The 20,643-nt window shown below is 37.8% G+C and overlaps 1 protein-coding gene across 3 annotated transcripts; it reads left to right on the plus strand.

Annotated features, from left to right (window-relative positions):
- Window positions 1-139: 139 nt before the first annotated feature.
- On the plus strand, window positions 140-18,296 carry Cbll1 (Cbl proto-oncogene like 1). 3 transcript variants are annotated; one of them, XM_042684562.1, is made up of 6 exons: window positions 140-380; window positions 8,090-8,257; window positions 11,417-11,514; window positions 11,843-11,926; window positions 12,790-12,863; window positions 14,767-18,296. In XM_042684562.1, exons 1-6 carry the CDS (start codon window positions 368-370, stop codon window positions 15,800-15,802), a joined length of 1,473 nt encoding a protein of 490 aa, XP_042540496.1. In that variant the 5' UTR covers window positions 140-367; the 3' UTR covers window positions 15,803-18,296. The 3 variants fall into 3 exon arrangements, with proteins under 3 accessions (XP_042540496.1, XP_042540497.1, XP_042540495.1); XM_042684563.1 differs by having other exon boundaries at window positions 8,090-8,248; window positions 11,414-11,514; XM_042684561.1 differs by having other exon boundaries at window positions 142-380; window positions 11,414-11,514.
- The last annotated feature ends 2,347 nt before the right edge of the window (window positions 18,297-20,643 follow it).

Raw genomic sequence — 20,643 nt, forward strand, 5'->3', positions numbered from 1 at the left:
CGCTCCGCCGGGGGCGGGCCGGCCGGCCGCGGACCTACCGCGAGCTCCGATCCTCAGGCCACCCACCATTTCTCCCGCCTCCCTCGGCTCACCCATAAAAGGCTACTTCCCCTTGAAGCACCGGAGGCGCCCTAGCGACCTCAACACCTTAGCCCCTCGCGTACTCGCGTTTTCTGGCTCTGCCAAGACTATGCCTAACTCCCTCTCCGGAGGGGGGGGTTGGCGGTGAGAGAAGCCATAAGCTTGTCAAAGCCGGGTTATCCGGACGCACTTCCGCCTCCCCGGGACTCGGAACGTATTGCGCACGCGCGAGCGGCAACTCCGGCGCGGGTGGCTTCCGCTCCCATCGTGCACTGCGAGCCGAATCATGGATCACACTGGTAAGGAGGCGGAGGCTCTGGGGGTCCCGGTTTCTACCCCCCACAACTGATGTGGGACTCCTAGCGCAGTAGGCCAAAGGGGCTATGCTCTACCAACACCTCTGGAGTATAGCGGGGAGAACGGAAGCGCACAGAGCCTTTCGTGTGCGGAGCGGGGCCTGTGGCTTCCCGGCCTACTGTCCGGTGCTGTACCTCCATCCTTGGGGCCGGCCAAAGCCGCCGCTTCTCTGGTGCTGCCGAGATCGGAGCCGGGACCCGGGAGTCGCGAGCGTGGTGGGAATGGGAGCGTGGAGGGAAGATCTCTTTTTTTCCCCCCTCAGTTCAGATGCTCTGCATTACGTTACGGGGAATTGTAGGGTGGATTCCGCTCTCCGAGCTAGAGGAGCAAATTATTTATGCTGGGAATAGATAGGTGAGAGGGTTGGAGACATTCTGAGTTCTCTCGTCAGCATTGGGGATGCTGCAGTGGTTAGCTTCTGCAGTGGTCAGCTTCTGTCGCTGTTGTGTCTCTGACCCTTAAAGGGTTTGACTAGTGGTTAGATTAGGAAGTCCTAAGCGGAGCACTTTTTCTAAACCCAAAGCATACCCCGCTTTTCGTCGGTCGTCCTTTTTCATCATTTGTAGCTGTTTATAAAGGGGATTTTTAAAAATCGAAGCATTCACGTCCCGAGCACCAAGTAAGAACAGCTCCACCTTTTGTTATGTGTTTATTGACTTTTCTTCCTTGTGGCTCTTGGATTTTGGATGGGTTCACTAGTCATTAAATGCGTCAGTTTTATCGATCATAGCACAAATAGGGGAAAAGATCTACTTAGGTATTGATTGGAGTGTCTACATCAGATAACCTACTTAATTATATAATGTAAATATGTATGCTATATGTATCATACACATATACACACACACACACATCAGAGTCAGGTGTTTGTAGGTCTGGGAATGGGATGATGGTATAGTAAATAACAGGACTGGGTTCGTGTCCTATTGGAGATTACATTGATTTGGGGAAAACAAGAGTTGCTGGTTTTTTTTTTTACTTTTAAATAAAATTTGTTTGCATATGACAGTTGAGTGCTTTGAAGAAAACTGGGCGCTCTGCCGTAGAAAATTTCAGGTAAATTGCACAAGGATGGTCTTTCTGGAAGGGTAATAGTTAAGCTGAGGTCTGGTAGATGAGAAGAATCTGACCGTAGAATAGGGCAAGGGAAAAAGCATTCCCAGCTAATATAAAGGCACTGAGAGATGAGGTGGTGTAGAGAAAGCCAGTAGTCTGTAGCCTAGTTAGAAAGAGGAAATGAGCCCTTTAGATGATATGGGAAAGGGGAAACTCTTCAAAGCTCTTGTTCAGGACTTTGAAAACCATGCCGAAGATGTGTAAATGACTATAAGCTATTGAACAGAAGCAGTAGAGAAATGTAATTGTTTAAATATGGACTATTCTGTGGAAAATACTGTAATAGAGGAAGACAAGAAGAATAGAAAATAATCTACAAGACAATATTAGTAGTCCAGAGGAGCACTTGGTTTAGTGAAAATGAATAGGTGGTTCTTGTAGCTTGATAGAATACTTGGCTAGCAGTCCAAGGTCCTGGGGTTGATCTCCATCAACTCAGAAATGACCAAAAAAAAAAAAAAAAAGAAGAAGAAGAAGTGGGGAGAGGAGGAATGGGCAGCTACAGTAAATATTTTGATGGTAAACCTGAAACATTAACTCATCAATTTGTTTGGAGATGTGTGAGGAAAAACAAGAAATGCCTGGGTTTCTGATATGTGCATCATGCTAGTGCCTGATGTTAAGTTGGGGACAACTTAGAAAAATGCACCTTTTAAAAATAGGGGCTGGGAAGGTGGCTCAGTGGTAGAGTGCTTGCCTGGCATGCCTGAGGCCCTGGGATCAATTCCTCAGCACCACATAAGCAAAAAGAAAAAAGCCAGAAGTGGCGCTGTGACTCAAGTGGTAGAGCGCTAGCCTTGAGCTGAGGAGCTGAGGGACAGCACCCAGGCCCAGAGTTCAGGCCCCATGACCGGACCCAAAAAATAAATAAATAAAAATGATAGGAAGCCAGGTGCTGGTGGCTCACACCTGTAATCCTAGCTACTCAGGAGGCTGAGATCTGAGGATGGTGGTTCAAAGCCAGCCCAGGCAGGAAAGTCCGTGAAACTCTTATCTCCAGTAAACCAATAGAAAACTAGAAGTGGTGCTGTGGCTCAAGGGGCAGAGCACTCGCCTTGAACTGAAGAGTGCAGGGACAGCGCCTAAGCCCAGAGTTCAAGCCTCACAACCTACCAAAATAAATAAATAAAAATGATAGGAGACAGGCTGAGAACTTGGCTTAGTTGGTAGAGTGCTTGCCTCACGTGCATGAGGCCCTGGGTTTGATTCCTCAGCACCACATAAGCAGAAAAAGCCCAAAATGGTGCTGTGGCTCAAGTAGTAGGGTGCTAGCCTTGGGCTGAAGAGCTGAGGGACAACGCCCAGGCCCCATGACTGACAAAAAATAAAAGAAGATAGGAGAGGGCTGTGAAGGTGGCTCAATGGTAGAGTGCTTGCCTTGCATGCATGAGGCTCTGGGTTTGATTCCTCAGCACCACATAAACAGAAAAAGCTGGAAGTGGTGCTGTGGCTCAAGTGGCAGAGCCCTAGCCTTGAGCTGAAGAGCTGAGGGTCAGTGCCCAGGCCCAGAGTTCAAGCCCCACGACCACCCCTCCCCTCCTCAAAAAAAATAAAGATAGGAGATAGGCATTTGAAAACAATTTGATTTTGGTCTGCCAACTATGAGGTGTGTATTGATACATGGAGGGAAAGGAAAGATAGGAACTGAAAATACATATTTGGAGATTTGTTGTAGTTGATACCTTGAGGCAGAGGATTGGTGAGATCATTTGAGTGAGTACAGAATAAAAGAAGGACTGAAATCAAGTTCTAAGGAACTCCGATGTCTGGAAAATTTGTAGAGTTGAAATTTTGGGATCTTGAAGGTACAGTGTTTGTTACAGCAAAATTATTTGATCTTGTTACTAGACTTGGGAATCAAATCCCTGCCACAGTTCGAAGACTTTTAAGTATGGAAATAGGAATCTAAATGTTTGTATAAAAGTGCTCATTATCCTACTTTTCTAAGTGAAAAGGTTTCTTCAGGAAGTAAAAGTCATCCTAACTGAAAACGGTCATTAGTGTGCTGACCAGTCAGATGTCTTCTGCTAGAACATTAGCATTATGTGATTTCAGTTTTTTTATGAAGCTGTCTCCTTAATGCTTCATATCAAAAGACAGTATCAGTTATTATGCATTGATTGTGAGAAAAATTTCACATCTTACAAAAAAGTTTAAATTTTAAATTTTCATTGTTAGTAAAATGAATATGATAACTAGTTGAATCACAAAGCCTTTGGCAAATGAGGAAAATGCCGATTAGTTAATTGGCAATATAGTGATAGAATAGACATAGGCATCTTAAAGGAATAATTTTCATGAATCAAGAAGTCTTAACCCATTTTGTGATCAGATGTAAAATTCAAATGTAAAATAAGATGTAGGAAAGAATGACTCCAAGAAATTACCAGTTACCTTTTGATTCATTCTTTGGTCTGTGCTAAGAAAAATCTGCACATCTGTAAAAGAACCTAAAATAGTTCTTTTTAAAAAAAAAAATTTGTTTTATTATAAAGATGCTGTACAGAGGGGTTACAGTTACATGAGTAAGGTAAAGAGTACTTTTTTTTTTTTAATTGTGAAAATACCGTACAGAGGGGTTACAATTACATGGGCAAGGTAATGAGTACATTTCTTATCAAGCATTGTTGCCTCCTCCTTTGTTTCCCCTTCCCATCCCTTCCCATCTCCCACCCCTCTACTCTTCCCCACCCCTGTAAAATAGTTCTTGTATTATTTTTTTAAAACTATGTTTAGAAGAATGGTATTGTAGAGATCATATCAACCAGTATCACTGAGTTATATCCTGTTACTTTCTTCGTTCCTTTTATCCAAGATAAAATATTAAATATTAAAAAAGTAAACTAAATAGACTCATTTTGTTCAGATTAGCAGAAAATGTACTAAAAGTGGACTTATTTTAAAATGAATTTAATTGTCCATTCCTCACTTTATGTCCATCCCAGGACTTTGTTTTATGCTTTGTTTTGTTACTGTTATCAAAAACTGTGCTGTGTCTTTTATTCTTTTTTTTAAACAGCAATGCATGGATCTTCCCTACAACACACCATACCACTCCTGGGCATCTACCCAGAACATCACAAGCTAGGATACCATAAAGACACTTGCACATCCATGTTCATTGCTGCACTATTCACAGTAGCCCAGTAACATAATGATCCAGATGCTCATTAACAGATGAGTGGACACAAAAAAATGTTACCTGTACACAATGGAATTTTACACAGTCATTAGAAAGAAAAAAATATCATTTGCAGGGAAATGGATGGACCTAGAACAATAAATGTTAAGTGAGGTAAGCCAGGCTGAGAGAGACAAATGGCTCATGTTTTCTCATATGTGGAAGCTAGATCTAAAATACACCAGGCATGAATAATTATACAGGACTGTAGGCATTCACACACAGTGAGACCAAAGGACACACTTAGGGGAGAAACACAAAGGGCAGTGCCTCTGTGCTTCTTGTCATACAAAAATATTTATCGAAATGAACTCCAGAAAATAGAAACAAGGGCTTTCTTTTTTTTAATCTTTTGTCTTTGTTTGCTTTTCTGTCTTGGAGGGGGAAAAAGGGTGGCCAAAAAATGGAGGGACATCAGGTGAACAAATGCAGCAGTGGTAATTAGAAACTACGTTGAAAATGAACTTTATAACTTGTGGGTGAGGATAGGAGGGAAAAACTGGGAGAAAACTAAGGAAGGAGTGACATTGTCCAAAAAGAAATGTACTTATTACCTGATTAAATGGTAACTCCTGTATATCACCTTTATAATAACAATTTTATAATAACAATGTGTGTGTGTGTGTGTGTGTGTGTGTGTGTGTGTGTGTGTGTGTGTGTATAGCACAAAAAACTTGAAATTTATATTTAAAAAATAACAGCCTGTAGTCTTAGCTACTCAGGAGGCTGATATCTGAGGATCATGGTTCAAAGCCAGCCTGGGCAGGAAAGTCCATGAGACTCTTATCTCCAGTAAACTACTCAGAAAACCGGAAGTGGCGCTGTGGCCCAAGTGGTAGAACGCTTGCCTTGAGCTGAAGAGCTGCATGATAGCACCCCAGTTCAAGCCCACAACGACCGACAAAAAAAAAAAAAAGAAAAGAAAGAACTAATCTCAGAATGTTGTCACTATTAAGCCTTGTTATTTATAATTTGAAATTTGTGAGAGAAACAGTGACATTTTGATGGGCAGCTGGCTCTTTGAATCATGTTGTTTAAGGTTGTATGAGAATAAAGTGTTGGAAACCCACTAAAACTCCCTTTAATAATATCTAAAGGAAATCTGTCTACAACAGCTTGCTGTTTTTAGTTCATTGGAAAATGAGAAATACTTTTTGAGCAACTGAAAGTCATTGTCATATCTGCTTTAGGCTCTTGCATTACTTTTTTTTTTTTTTTTTGGAGTATCATGGACTTTCCTGCCCAGGCTGGTTTCCAACTGTGATCCTCAGATCTCAGCCTCCTGAGTAGCTAGGATTAGAGGCATGAACCACCAGCACCCAGCTTTCTTGCATTACTTTTAAGTACATTTACATAGATTGGCAAATGCAATGTAACAGATAAAATACATTAGCCAACTTGGTCGTTTAGTGAAACGTTGAAAGTTGATAAAGTTGGGTAAACCCAACTAAAGATTTTAGCTAATGAAGGGTAAACAAAGGAGGAGGCTGCAATGCTTGGTAAGAAATGTATGCATTATCCTGCCCATGTAATTGTAACCCCTCTGTACAGTATGTTCTCAAATAAAATAAAATAAAATTAAAAAAAAAAAAGATTTTAGCTAACAGTGGAATTCCTTTTCCATGAGTTTTAAGGGCGGGGGTGGGGGGGGATGCAGTTTTATAAAAGTAGGAAGTACAGTGAAAAATGTTAAAAATAATCATTTCTGATCCATTAAAAAAATTTTTTTTTTTGGTGTCCGGTTGTGGGGCCTGAACTCTGGGCCTGGGCACTGTCCCTCAGCTCTTCAGCTCAAGGCTAGCACTCTATCACTTGGGCCACAGTGCCACTTCCGGCTTTTTTTCTTTTTGCTTATGTGGTGCTGAGGAATCGAACCCAGGGCCTCATGCATGCAAGGCAAGCGCTCTACCACTGAGCCACCTTCCCAGCTCCTAAATTTTGTTTTGTATATTCACAAAAACAATATAAACTTACTGTGACATCATTGGGAGTCATTAGTAGTAGTTTACTACCACATTTTGGCTTACTAAATCAATGTGGCTATCAAACTTTCTTGGGATTTTGTACAGTAGCTTGTGTTTCAAACAGTATAATTTAGAAATTACTTGCATTATATTCCTTTTTGTCTCTAGGTAAAGTTGAGCATTCTCCCCCCTCTAACTTCCCATTCTGCTATACTGAGATTTGAACTCTGGATCTGTTATTTTGGGAAGCAAAATACTCTATTGCTAAGCCATACCCCCAGTTGTGATACATCTTTTTTATACTTGACAAAAGGCAGTTCTTGAGCTTTCCATGAGTCAGTTTTATGAGCTAATGTATTTGTTGTTCAGGGTACATGAATTACTTTAGTTCATAAATAATAACCAGAAGAGATTAAAAGTGTCAGTTATTTAAGCCCAATTTGAAGATAGAAACATTGTATATTCCTAAACTATTAATTTCCTACTTCAGTGCTTACTAAGAATAACTCAGTTGCAAGTGTCTCTACAAATGTTATTGTATGTTTTGCTACTAAATGTATAATTTGTGCAATATTCCTGAATAGTTTTTAGACAAACTATTTTATACTTGAGATTTATTATTTCCCTTAAAATTAACTTCATTTTCAGATGCATTAGTCATCAAAGTTGGTTTTGTATTTTCAGTTTTATAAGTTACCCTGATGTAGTTTTAGTAAGTAGATTTAGTAAATTTATTGTGTGGCTACTTTGCATGTGTGAGAATTAGACACAATATAGAGTTTTTTTATTTTAAGAGATCTCTTTTTTACAGTTGAGAATAGGATCTTAAGTCCTTAAAGGGTTTTATGTGCCTATAATGGAATTATATGGAATACTTTGGGTTCAATTTTCTAGGAAGAAGTAAAGTTTCTGTAACTTACTAGTTTCTAAGAGGGTTTCTTGTCTCAAAGGGGGTCAAAAATATTTCTTCAAAGGTTTATCAATAGAGAAAAATAGGGATTAAGTTCAGGTCAGTTTAATACTTAAAACCAAGATAGATAGATAGATAGGTAGATAGATTAATGTTGCCAGTCCTAGGTGCTATCCTTGAGCTTTGTGCTCAAGGCAAAATAGCTTTTCTGTTCTATCATTTGAGCCACGGCTCCATGTTTAGCTTTTTGGTGGTTAGTAGTTGATAGAGTTTTACAAAATTAACTACCTGGACTGGTTTTGAGTGGGGAGCCTCAGATCTCAGTCTCCTGAGTAGCTAGGATTACAGGCATGGTGTAGGCTAAAACTGAGATCTTTAATCCTTGATAATGTTGGCTATGTTGTTTTAGTACTTGTAACTCTAATCTTCAGAACGAAAAACTAAAAGGAATTACCATTCTTTTTTCTCCCCCTCACATAGACAATGAGTTGCAAGGCACTAACAGTTCTGGATCCTTGGGTGGGCTTGATGTTCGCAGACGGATTCCTATAAAACTCATCTCTAAACAAGCAAACAAGGCTAAACCTGTACCTCGAACTCAAAGGACAATTAACAGGATGCCTGCAAAGGCTCCGCCTGGTGAGGAAGGTAATTTAATAGGTGTATCAGTTTTTCTGTTTTAATCTGTACCATAGAAGCTATGTGATCTTAGGTGCTTAAAGCTATCCTTAAATAAAATACAAAAACAACAAAACTATATATGCTATTCATTCTCCAACCTTTTTTGACTCAAACCTTATTTGACTCCCATTTTGGCTTGCTTTACTTTTTTCTTCATAAGTTTTCCTTTGAAAAGAATCTATAAACAGTTTGGCAGAAAGCATAACATTAGAAATAGTTTTCTCTTCTCTACTCTTCAAAGATAATCTGACTTTAATACAGAAATATTAATCACATATAACTTCATTTTTTCCATGTAATCTGCATTTAAGAGTTTGCCTTACCAGTACCATACAGATGTGCTTCATTTAATAAACTGGTTTAACCAGATATCATGGCATGTTCTTAAAACACCAGCACTCAAGAGGCTGAAGCAGGAGAATTCATGAATTCAAGGCTAGCCTGGGCCACATGGCAATACCCCATTTTAAAACAAACATACATAATTTTCTGTTTATTTGATAAATATACCCTAATTTATTTGATAATGTTTTTCTTAATTTGTTTTGCTGTAACTATTTTAGTAAATATCCTTATACATACAGCTTACCATGTGTACTTTGTAGAATCTGTACTTTGCAAAACATTTGGACATTTAAAACTTCATAATTGTATATTTTGAAATGTCAAATATTGTTAATTTATTCTTCAGAAAAAGTATATTAATTTATACTCCCACACAACAATATTTGATATTATGAAAGTTTTGTTTTGATGTAAATGTCTTCAACTATGTGTGAGGTTGTATACTTTTTCATAGTTGGTCATTTCTTCTGCCTAGGTGTTTCCTGTTTATGCCCTTTTCCAAATTTTCTTTTTGGCTGCCTGTCTGTATTTCTATGAGTTCTTGGTCAATTAACAAAACCGGCTGCTTGTTACATTGTATATATTTTTTGTCTTGAATTTTATCCATAAAACTTTTACTGAAAAGCCCTTGACAATTTTTTGTGGTCAGATAGTCTTTGCTGTTATTTATCTTAGGCTTTAAGAAATTCTTAAAGTGCCTTCTTCATGTGTTGAGTATGAAACCATTTTCCTATCTTATCATTTAGTACAACTCAGCATACTATGGTCTATGAAGTAGATCTTGGCTCTATTTTTAGAAATAACATTTCTGTAACAGAGTCAAACAATTCATTAAAGTATTGTATATGGCTATTCTCATAGTACAATAACAGCTGAGTAATTGTGACAGAGACTATATATCCTAGAAAGCTGAAAATAGGAAAAAATATTGAAAAAATGATTGGCCTTTTGCAGTATTGGATATATATTTTGTCTAATATAAAAAAATAAGGTGAGCTCTTGCTTATTTTTTTCCTCCTAGCCTGTATGTCCTCTATTCAATTGTATTTCCTTTTTTTTTTGAATAGGAATCTTGCCATTGCATATAATAAAGTTCTTGATGTAATTAGGTCTGTTTCTGCACTTTCTGTTGTATTCCAGCAATTTATGTTTCTTTTAGAAACACGTTATACCTTATGAAACATGGTTTCTGTACTGTAAGTTTTCTTTGTTTATGTAAACAAGTATATTTGAAGTTGAAATGTAGAGAGGCTTGAGGTATAATTCAGTGGTAGACCATATGCTTAGCATGTGCAAAGGCCTAGGTCCAATTCTTAGCACCAAAGTCAGTCACATTAGTAGCAGCCTACAGGTTGCTACATTGTCTATAATGTAGGCTTCCCTGCCCTTTGGCTTTTCTTAGGTTATATTTAAAGTATAAACCATATACAATTACAATCTTGGTAAATATCCATATACTACAATAAAACTCAAATTTCCCTTTTGCCTTTTTCCTTGATATCCCCTCATACCCTCACGCTATTTATTTAGCCCCTTCTAGAGGGAACTACTATTAGTAGCTTCTTTCTCATGGAGCTAACAGACCCTCAAGATAATTACTGAATACTTTCGTTTCACCTATTTACATAATTTTTGATTATTCTAAGGCATTGATCAAAATAAGGAGTTTTGGGTGCCAGGATAATTATACGAACATAGTTTAATGACAGAAATTCTATTTGAACCACTCTGAAAAATGGTAATATGCTTCATATTTCCTTGGCCACTGATCTCAATAATTTTCTGGGTTTGGAATACTGATTTTCCTTACTTTGAATTGTAAATGATACCAGCTTTTATGAGGTATGGGCCACATAAAAGACCCCAGGGACACTCAGGTGTCATACGAACACTCTAGCTTTGAACTAGATATTTGTATTAGAGATAAATAGCAATATAGTAGAGTATCTATTAGCTTCAATTTTTTTTTTTTTTTTTTTTTTTGCATCACTTTGTGTGTGTCTGTCTGTACACAGGTGCTGTAATTTAGCCATGTGGGCAAAGTTAAAACTTGTGTGCTTTGGCTACTCTGTTTACCAGTTCTAGGGCCAAAAGAGTCGTGAGAAGCCTGGCACCTTGGAGGGATATATTTGTCTACTCAGCTTTACTTTAGGTAATTGGATTCTATCTAGAATTCCCATTAGACTATTCATTGGTTTTCTGTTCTTTTGTGAAAGAGAATTGCCACCAATTTTTTAATCAATTAGACCAGAGGAATTGAGCCCATTTGATCTTGATGTTACTCAAGTATATTGATAGTTGCATGTGTAGATGAAGAGGATATTTGTAAGTATTATGGCTACTGCTGTTTAGTCACTCTCAGCTTAGGACTAAAGAAAAATAGACCTAATTTGGTAGGTCATAAGAAAGTCTGCAGAATCATTTATGTTTTCAATGAGGTTTTATATTAGAGAGTCTTGGATTTATTTGAGCACTTTAATGGTAGTCAAGAGCTGTAGGTCTCTTCTTGGCTCTGCTACTAATCTGATAATAGTGAGTTACTGAATATAAACCAAACTGTAGTATTTGCATTTGCAAGTGGGGGAATTAGATTAAATGGTCATTAACATCACTTGTAACATACTGTGAATGAGTTTTAGTTATCTTGCTAGAAGACTTTTAAAAGGCATCAAGACGAGCTTTTCAGTGAACAGTGTGCTGTGTCATGTAAATATACTTCCAGAGTGAAATTTCGGGTTTGGAAAATTAATAGGTAACACTTGTCTTTTTTTTTCTCAGAAGGATTTGATTATAATGAAGAAGAACGTTACGACTGTAAAGGAGGCGAACTGTTTGGAAATCAGCGAAGATTTCCTGGACACCTTTTTTGGGACTTTAAGGTATAACTAAAAATGAAAAATTAAGCATTAAGTACTTGTAATGCAGAACACATGATTCACACCATGTCTGGTATGAATTTTATTATGTCTGTGACTTTCAACACACAAAAATCATTTGACTATTAGTGCCATATTTGCAGAAATAATCCTAAGTAATGTTTTAGTTAAGTAATTTCAGTAACTACTATTTAAAAAGAAAATAAACAAGTGGCATATGCTAATAAACCTAGTTCCAGTTGTTGTAACAACTTTTACCCCCTTTCATTGTATGCATTATAGATATAAATTTTTGGAATTACTTAAGGATGAAATTTTAATATTTCAACAGATAAACATCTTAGGTGAAAAGGATGATACTCCAGTTCATTTCTGTGACAAATGTGGATTGCCTATTAAAATCTATGGGCGAATGGTAAGTACAATTAAAATTAACCTGTTCTATAGAGGTGAGATTCTGGAATTTAAGTAGATAAGTTTACTGTTTAATAACTTAAGTTTATAGTGTTTAGAAACAAACATGAAATACCTAAGGGAAGTTTTGAACTAATTGTTTTACTACTTTGAAATAGTTTCAGGAGAAACATAAAAACATGTTAGAATCTTTTTTTTCAGGAGCTTTTAAGCTGTTGGAGCTATGGTTAAAATATATAAAGTCGACCAGAAAGTTTAAGCAGATAGCTTATGGCTTCATGGTATAGGCCTGTGATTTCAGCCCTTGGGAGTTTAAGCAGGAAGATGATGAGTTTAAGGCCAGCCTTAGCTATGTAGGGAGTTTGAGGCTAGCCTGGGCTATTGGAGTGAGACCATGTCTCATTAAAATAAAAATAAATACAAAATGTAAGCAGATATACTTACATTGGAAAGGGACCAAAGTTTTCAACAATCCTTAAAAGGCTTTATGAAAAAGTTTGACTATTGATTTATATAAATAGTATAGTAAGTGTTAAAACAAACAAACAAACCAGGGGGCTGGGAAGGTGGCCCAGTGGTAGAGTGCTTGCCTTTCATGCATGAGGCCCTGGGTTCGATTCCTCAGCACCACATAAACAGAAAACCCAGAAGTGGCCCTATGGCTCAAAGGGTAGAGCTGAAGAGCTGAGGGACAGTGCCCAGGCCCAGAGTTTAGGCCCCATGACTGGCAAAAAAACCCCCAAAAAACAGTTCTCTGGTGCCTTCTGTGTGTGATGAGTGATATAGGTCACTGTTAACTAATGTTTTTTGTGGAAATAAAATTTTAAGTTCTAATATACTTAACTATAATATATTTGTTTACAGATTCCATGCAAGCATGTTTTTTGCTATGACTGTGCTATTTTACATGAGAAAAAGGGAGATAAGATGTGTCCAGGGTAAGCTAAGGTTATTTTTACATTTTAAATGGTGAAGTTTGTAATGTAATGAACTGTAAGCTGTTTTAGAAGTTGGGGTCTGATGTAGATCAGGCAAGGGCTCAGATGTGCAGACAAGACTAATCCTCTGTGATCTAGGGCTGGCTTTAGTCTAAGATGTATCTAAGCAGCCACTATCCACCAATTCAGAGTGGTCAAAATGATGAAATCTGTTTGCCATCATAGAATGAATATTATACGCAAAGAGCGATTATTTTCTGGGTCACTAAGAGAGGTAGTATGCTATGGTATACGGTTGAAAACAGATTCACATGACTATTGGGTGACAGATTCCTGGAACTGCTATTAACTTCCTAAATTCCTTTTAACTGAAACTAACTCAAGATTTTTAATAGTGGTTGCTAACAAAGCTACTTGGGTCAGGCCTCGGTGACTCATGTTTCTAATTCTAGCTACTCAGGAGGCTAATCTCTGAGGATTTAAGTTCAAAGCCAGCCCTAGCAGGAAAGTCTATGTGATTTTTATTTCCAATTAAACACCAAAAAAGCCAGAAATGGAGCTGTGACTCAAATGGTAGTACAATAGCCTTGAGCACAAAAGCTCAGTGATAGCATTCTTCAAGCCCAAGGACCAGCATACACACACAAAAAAATGCTACTTGGGTTTTTAAGGGATGAGTCCTTTTCGGAGAATGAGAAAATAGCATCACTGGGAGAGAAAGAGATGATTTATGGATAACAGTAATAACAAAATTTTTTAGTATATTCTACTTTTAAAGCAGCATTATGAATTTATATATGATAAAGTACTGAATGTATCAAATGATGACATTACCTACTTACTGATGATTAAGTGATGTCACTTTGATCATTGCATTTAATCTTACGGATATTTTAAGTAAGTAGATATAAAAACATTGTGAGTTTGGAAGAGTAATCTTTAAATGCCATTTTACAAATAAGAAGGTATAAACTCAGATCCATTAAATATCTTCCAATTTGAGAGCCACTACTATATCTCAGCTCTTTGGATTTCTAATTTGGTGTTCTTTCCAAATGTCATGAAACTTTTAAAGACCAGAGTGGATTAAATGTAAATGAATAGTAGTTATTATTTTGAACTGAAGCATTATGAAAATATTAAGTTTAGTACTTGGAATTTAGAAAGAATATGTACTACATTAAATTTGTCTGATAACCCAGAAAAACTTTCATTAAAGAAACTTGATTGTCAACATTTGAATTTTTAAGTTACTAACGTTGTTTAATGTTAGGAAAGCTAGTGATTAGATAGAATAATCAAATTTGTTCTTAAAGTTCTTGAAGCATTTTTCACTTAGTGTCTACTCCTTCATATTTGTTTAGTAAATACTTGACAGTATTCAGGTTTGAATTCTGTGATTGTGATGATATTTTGCTTTGCCTTGATTTTTTTTTTTTTAAACAAATGGATACAAAGAATACATTCAGGGGGCTGGGAAGGTGGCTCAATGGTAGAGCGCTTGCCTTGCATGCCTGAGGCCCTCAGCACCACATAAGCAAAAAGAAAAAAGCCGGAAGTGGCGCTGTGGCTCAAGTGGTAGAGTGCTAGCCTTGAGCTGAAGAGCTGAGGGACAGTGCCCAGGCCCAGAGTTCAGGCCCCACAACCAGATCCAAAAAGAAAAAAAAAAAAGAAAGGAATACATTCAGGGTGTTGGAAATACAAGGTCTTTCAGTGTGGTCAAATTTTGTTTGCTAATGGCATTAAGAGTTCTATGTTGACAGAAATGCTAAAACAGTACAGTTGGAAAGTCTTATGAATATTTTATTTTTTACATAATGCTTTCAAAGTAGATCTTTTTAAAAACAAGTGCATTATTTTTATATTCTTTTCCTAGTAAGTTTTTTCTCCCTTTCTAATTCAGCTGTAGTGATCCTGTGCAGCGAATTGAGCAGTGTACACGAGGTTCTCTCTTCATGTGTAGCATTGTTCAAGGGTGCAAGAGAACGTACCTATCTCAGAGAGACTTACAGGCTCATATCAACCATCGCCATATGAGAGCTGGAAAACCTGTTACCCGGGCTTCACTTGAAAATGTTCATCCTCCTATTGCCCCACCACCAGCTGAAATCCCTGATCGTTTCATAATGCCACCAGACAAGCACCATATGAGCCATATTCCGCCAAAGCAGCACATCATGATGCCACCACCTCCTTTGCAGCATGTGCCACACGAGCACTATAATCAGCCACATGAGGATATTCGAGCTCCTCCAGCAGAATTGTCCATGGCTCCGCCTCCACCTCGTTCAGTCAGTCAGGAAACTTTTCGTATTTCAACAAGAAAACACAGCAACTTAATAACTGTCCCTATTCAGGATGACTCAAACTCAGGTGCTAGAGAACCGCCACCTCCTGCCCCAGCACCTGCTCACCATCATCCTGAATATCAGGGTCAACCAGTGGTCTCGCACCCTCATCATATTATGCCTCCACAGCAACATTATGCACCACCCCCACCTCCTCCACCACCAATAAGCCATCCAATGCCCCATCCTCCCCAGGCGGCAGGTACTCCTCACTTGGTCTATAGCCAAGCTCCACCTCCTCCAATGACCTCTGCTCCTCCACCAATAACCCCTCCCCCAGGACATATTATTGCCCAGATGCCACCTTACATGAATCATCCTCCTCCAGGACCTCCCCCACCTCAGCATGGTGGTCCACCTGTAACTGCTCCCCCTCCTCACCATTACAATCCTAACTCTTTACCCCAGTTTACTGAGGATCAAGGAACTCTGAGCCCTCCATTTACACAACCAGGAGGAATGAGTCCTGGTATATGGCCAGCACCAAGAGGGCCGCCTCCTCCTCCACGAATGCAGGGTCCGCCTTCTCAAACCCCACTTCCTGGACCACATCATCCAGATCAGACAAGATACAGACCGTATTATCAATGAGGATAGTATTTTGAACTGAAGTTATGAAAAAATAAACTTACATGTAGTCAGTTTTTTAATTCTGCTTTGACTGTATGGGAAGGAAAATACAAGTACCTCCTGTGAGGTGCTTTAAAACAGATAGGGTCGTACCTATTGAAATGGTTTTAAATCTTGACCTTAGAATTGATTTCTACTACTATACTGTAGTGCAGATAAGCGGCTCAATTGAGCACATAACATTTTAACAACTGTTTCCCTAGTCTGGGAAATTGACCCAGAAGTGACCATTTGTAAAAACTGAAAAAACTTTTTCATTGTTCCACTTTCAAAAATACTGCTTTTTTGGTTAAACCCAATGTTTACTTTTTCTTGTGATAACATTTTGTTAACCTGTGTAAAAGGATTAAATTTCAGTATGGTTGTAAAAATGCTTTATGTGAATTAAAGTGCAGCCACATACTGTTTTTTAAAACCATGTTTTACCACTAATTTCCCAAAGTTATAATAAAATCCTGAAAATAAAACTCTACTAGAATTTGCTATTAGACAGACTGTTAAATGATAGAGAATCACTTCACATTTTAGGCACTGAAGTTTTGAGGTATATTGAGCATATAATGCACGTCACTGGGATGCCTTTTCATGTTTAGACAGCCTTTTTTGACAAAAATGACCTGATGGCAAATTTGCCATTTTATTTTGCTAGGTACAGGCAAAAATTCCTCATCATCTTTGATCAGAAGCAAGGCAGGAGCACCAACATACATTGGGATACAGATGTTCATATTTGTGTTATTAAAAGGCATTCTAATATGGAAACATTGCCAAAGTAATCAATTCTACCATGCCCACATTGGTGATGAATACTCATTGATGCTTTTTTACAGAATGGTTGCAGTCACCTGCTGCATTACACTTTCTAATCTTAAGTAACATTATTTATAGACATGTTTGAATGGTGTTATTTAGATAAAGTGTGTTCTACTGTGTTCATTATTGTAAGCTAAATACTTAGGGCTGAAGAGGCTTTATATAAATCCTCTTCATGGCAGTTTGATTCTGTTCTTACATGAGTTTTTGTTGGGTTTTAACCTACGACTTGAATGCTATGGAGGAATTTGAATAATGTATTAATGAAAGATGTCTCTTGTAATCACAAATTAGCATTTGCTCAGGTTTCATTGCTATGTGATAGCAGTTTTTCCTCTAACTTGAATTTGGAAATCATTATTTCATATTCCTTTTTGTTGATAAAACAGTCTAAACCTGGAAAGTTTTAACATAGAGTCACCATTGAAGACTACCAGATAATTTTGTATTGGAAGAGAGAAGAGCAATGACTAAATTGTAAATTTCAGTGCTTTATAAGGTGCCTTGAGTCGACTTTTGTATTATAGGGGTTTGTTACAGTACAGCTAAGATGACCACTTAACAGTTTATAGAAATTTCATGTATCAATCAACATTCTTAGGATATTCCTACATATCCTTTAGATTGAATAAACTCCTGTGAAACTTTTCCTCTCCCCTAAAATGGTGCATAATATAAACATGCTGTGTAGTATGCAGATGTCAGTTATTAGCTTATAGTGTATAAATTGAAAGCCTCTTTCTTTCTTTGACAAAGAATGACCTGATGGCAAATTTGCCATTTTATTTTGCTAGGTACAGGCAAAAATTCCTCATCTTTGATCAGAAGCAAGACAATTTTTGAACTTAGGACAGAAGTTAGAAAAACTGTAAATGGCCATTTCAACCTTGTCCAGCCAAGAAGAGCTAATATACTTTTTTCTTAAGTAATTTTTCACACCTAGCAGTATGAGTCTAGTTTATTAATGCACTATTCCTGATAAATTCTTGTTAGAGGCATGGGAGTGAAATAGTGTGAAATGTCAATGAGTGCTTCTATCATATTACTGTAGGTACATGGACTGGTGCAGACTTGATTCTTTTTCATGGCCCCACTTAGGAGCTATTAAAATGATTACTATTAAAATTCCAAACTGTTTTATGATTCATATAGTTAGAAAGTAGCCAAACTCATTGTAGAGTTTCTCAACTATGAAGATCTCTCCTTTTGTTGAAATTTACTAGAATTGAATGTGGTTTAAAAAAAAAACAAACATAAAACACCACTTAGCCTATGTTTCAGATAAAATAATGTCATGGTAAAACTTCACATTGAAAAATGAAATTTTTAAAGTGATTTATTTTCAGTTAGGCTTAATTAATTTGTTATGCAGGGAAGCAGATGAGATGAATGTCCTATAGCAGACAAAGATTTTAAATGTTAGACTTGAATTCATCAGGTAATTGAAGAGGGTTGGTGGGTAGGAGGATACCAGATTACGTTTAGTGTTTCTTAAGGAAAAAGATGTGAATCCCAACCTTATTTCAGGGAAGCCTTTGAAGCTAATGATGGACTTAAGTCTAAATGTATGTTTCGTTATATTGCTCTTAAGACTACTGAGGTGGCAGTTCTTTAAAATAATAAAATGGAAGCATAAATACTATTTTGCCTACAGTTTTTAACTGAATGATGTCACATTGGGAGAAAGTTATTCATGTTTATGTTGATACAACTTTCTATAGTAAAATTAGGCTCACTTTTAAAAAGTGAAATAAGTTGATTGTGATATTTACTCAATGGCATATTTGTTTAAATACAGTATTTGGGGAAAGATCCATTGCAGAGACTGTACAAAACTTCAATTTGCCCTGTAAAAAACCACTTGTTCAAGACTACTAATCAACTGTAACTGCAATATAAATATAAAAGGACATGTATATGTATATGTAGGTATAATATATATCATATATATTGCAGATCTGACAAATAGGCTCCATGTTCTCTAAACATCCAAATCCATGGTGTGTAATATTTTATAATCTTTATCCAACCATGGTTTCTATTGTATAGGATATAAATTTCATTTGAATATTTGTTTTAGACACACTGCTAAACAGTTGTGATGCACCATCTAGAGATAAGTGACCCATAAACATTAAATTAGAATGATGAAATCATGGGGGGGAAAATGTATAACTGGGGTAGTTTGCAACTGAATGCTTGTGAATGAAGATACTAAGTAGGTGAAAGCCGCATAGGTAATATGGTCAGAGTTTTCCAGCCAAACAAGTAATGGGGAGACCAGAGGCTTTCTAACCCATCTTTAAAGACTTGAGTAGACCCAGGAAGCCACATTGGCATTCTGAGCAGAGGAATATAATGGGATGGTTTGGTTCTTTTTCTCTTTTGTGCCAGTCCTCGGTCTTAAACTCAGGCCTGGGCATGCAACTTAGCTTTTTTGTTCAAGGCTCACTTTACCATTTAAACCACTATTCTACTTCTGGCTTTTTGGTAGTTAATTGGACTACTGCCTGGGCTGGCTTTGAACCATGATCCTCAGATCTCAGCCTCCTGAATGGCTAAGATTACTGGTATAAGCCACTAGTGCCTGGCAAATTACATATTTAAAATATTAGTATTTTTGGATAGGCTTTTTGATGAAAACATGAAGAATGGAGTCATTATTTGTAGAGGCCGAAAAGATGATGGCAGAGCCCATTAAGAGGAGCAGGTCGGCAGAATGATTTAAATATAAATTGCCCAGCATTTATTAGTTTAACATTTTTCCATTCGAGTCATGTTTTTGTCTCCAGATTACTCTGTCCCCCAGTTCCATCCTTAAGTCCAATAGACAAGTCCTCTCAGTAAAGACACTTAACTAAGGATGAATGAATACTTCGACAATAAATGTTTAGAGCTAAGTCTAAAACAATTGGGACAGCTTTTTCCATTGACAAAGTGGTTTGATGATTAATAGAGAGCACTGAATCCTTTTCTGGTGGTGCTGATGCTTAATTTCTAGCAATCACATGAATAAATACAAATTCACATCATCAGCTATGTCAGTGGATACTGAATCTCATTCTTAGAAACTGATATCTAGAACTGTTTATTACCCTGTGAGGTACAAATAACAAGCAGCTGGAGTGGGCAGAGGAATTGTACTACTTCCTAAGGTTTATTTTCTCCCAGTGAGGCCAGGAAGAATTAGATCCCTGTCATGGTTTCTCTGTTTTTCCCTTTGCTTTGTCATTTTACAGCCCCTATTAACTCATAGTTTTTATACCGGGAAGAGAGCAACAAAGATTTGCCTTAAAAATTAGCCTTAAAAATTATAGGCTCACGCCTATAATCCTAACTACTCAGGAGACTGAGATCTGAGGATCGCGGTTCCAAGCCAGCCCCAGCAGGAAAGTCCTTAAGACTCTTACCTCCAGTTAACTACCAGAGAATCAGAGGTGGAGCTGTGGCTCTCAGTGGTAAAAATGCTAGCCTTTAGCAAAAAGAACTCAGACGGTGCCCAGGCCCTGAGTTCAAGTCTCACAACTGACCAACACACTCACAACTAGTTGTTTTCTTTTTTTTTCGGTCGTGGGGCTTGAACTCGGCCTGGGCGTTGTCCCTCAGCTCTTCAACTCAAGGCGAGCGCTCTACCACTTGAGCTACAGCGCCACTTCCACACACAACTAGTTGTAATTATAGATGTGGCATTAGGAGGACTGTGTCTATATATGGGAAGGTTAGATACTTTAAAAACACTGGGTGCCCGTGGCTCACACTTGTAATCCTAGCTATTTGTGAGGACTGAGAACAGAAAGACGTGCAGAATCAGCCCAGACAAAAAAATTTGTGGGACCCTCCCCCTTCAACTGATACCTGCTGACAATAGTGCACATCTATCATCCCATTATATGGGAGGCTGAGATTGTGAAGATCATGGTTCCAGGCCAGATGGGGTAGAAGAGAATGCAAGACTGCCGAGTGAAGCAGGACAAGGTGGTGCACCGCTG

This window comes from Dipodomys spectabilis, unplaced genomic scaffold, assembly GCF_019054845.1.
Source record: "Dipodomys spectabilis isolate Male_0828 unplaced genomic scaffold, ASM1905484v1 ptg000089l, whole genome shotgun sequence".
NCBI lineage: Eukaryota > Metazoa > Chordata > Mammalia > Rodentia > Heteromyidae > Dipodomys > Dipodomys spectabilis.

Excerpts from the sequence above, each read along its gene's own strand:
- Cbll1 (XM_042684561.1), top strand. Across the intron at positions 11,927-12,789 it reads TTAAAATCTATGGGCGAATG|ATTCCATGCAAGCATGTTTT; the intron begins GTAAGTACAATT and ends ATTTGTTTACAG. Across the intron at positions 12,864-14,766 it reads GGAGATAAGATGTGTCCAGG|CTGTAGTGATCCTGTGCAGC; the intron begins GTAAGCTAAGGT and ends TTTCTAATTCAG.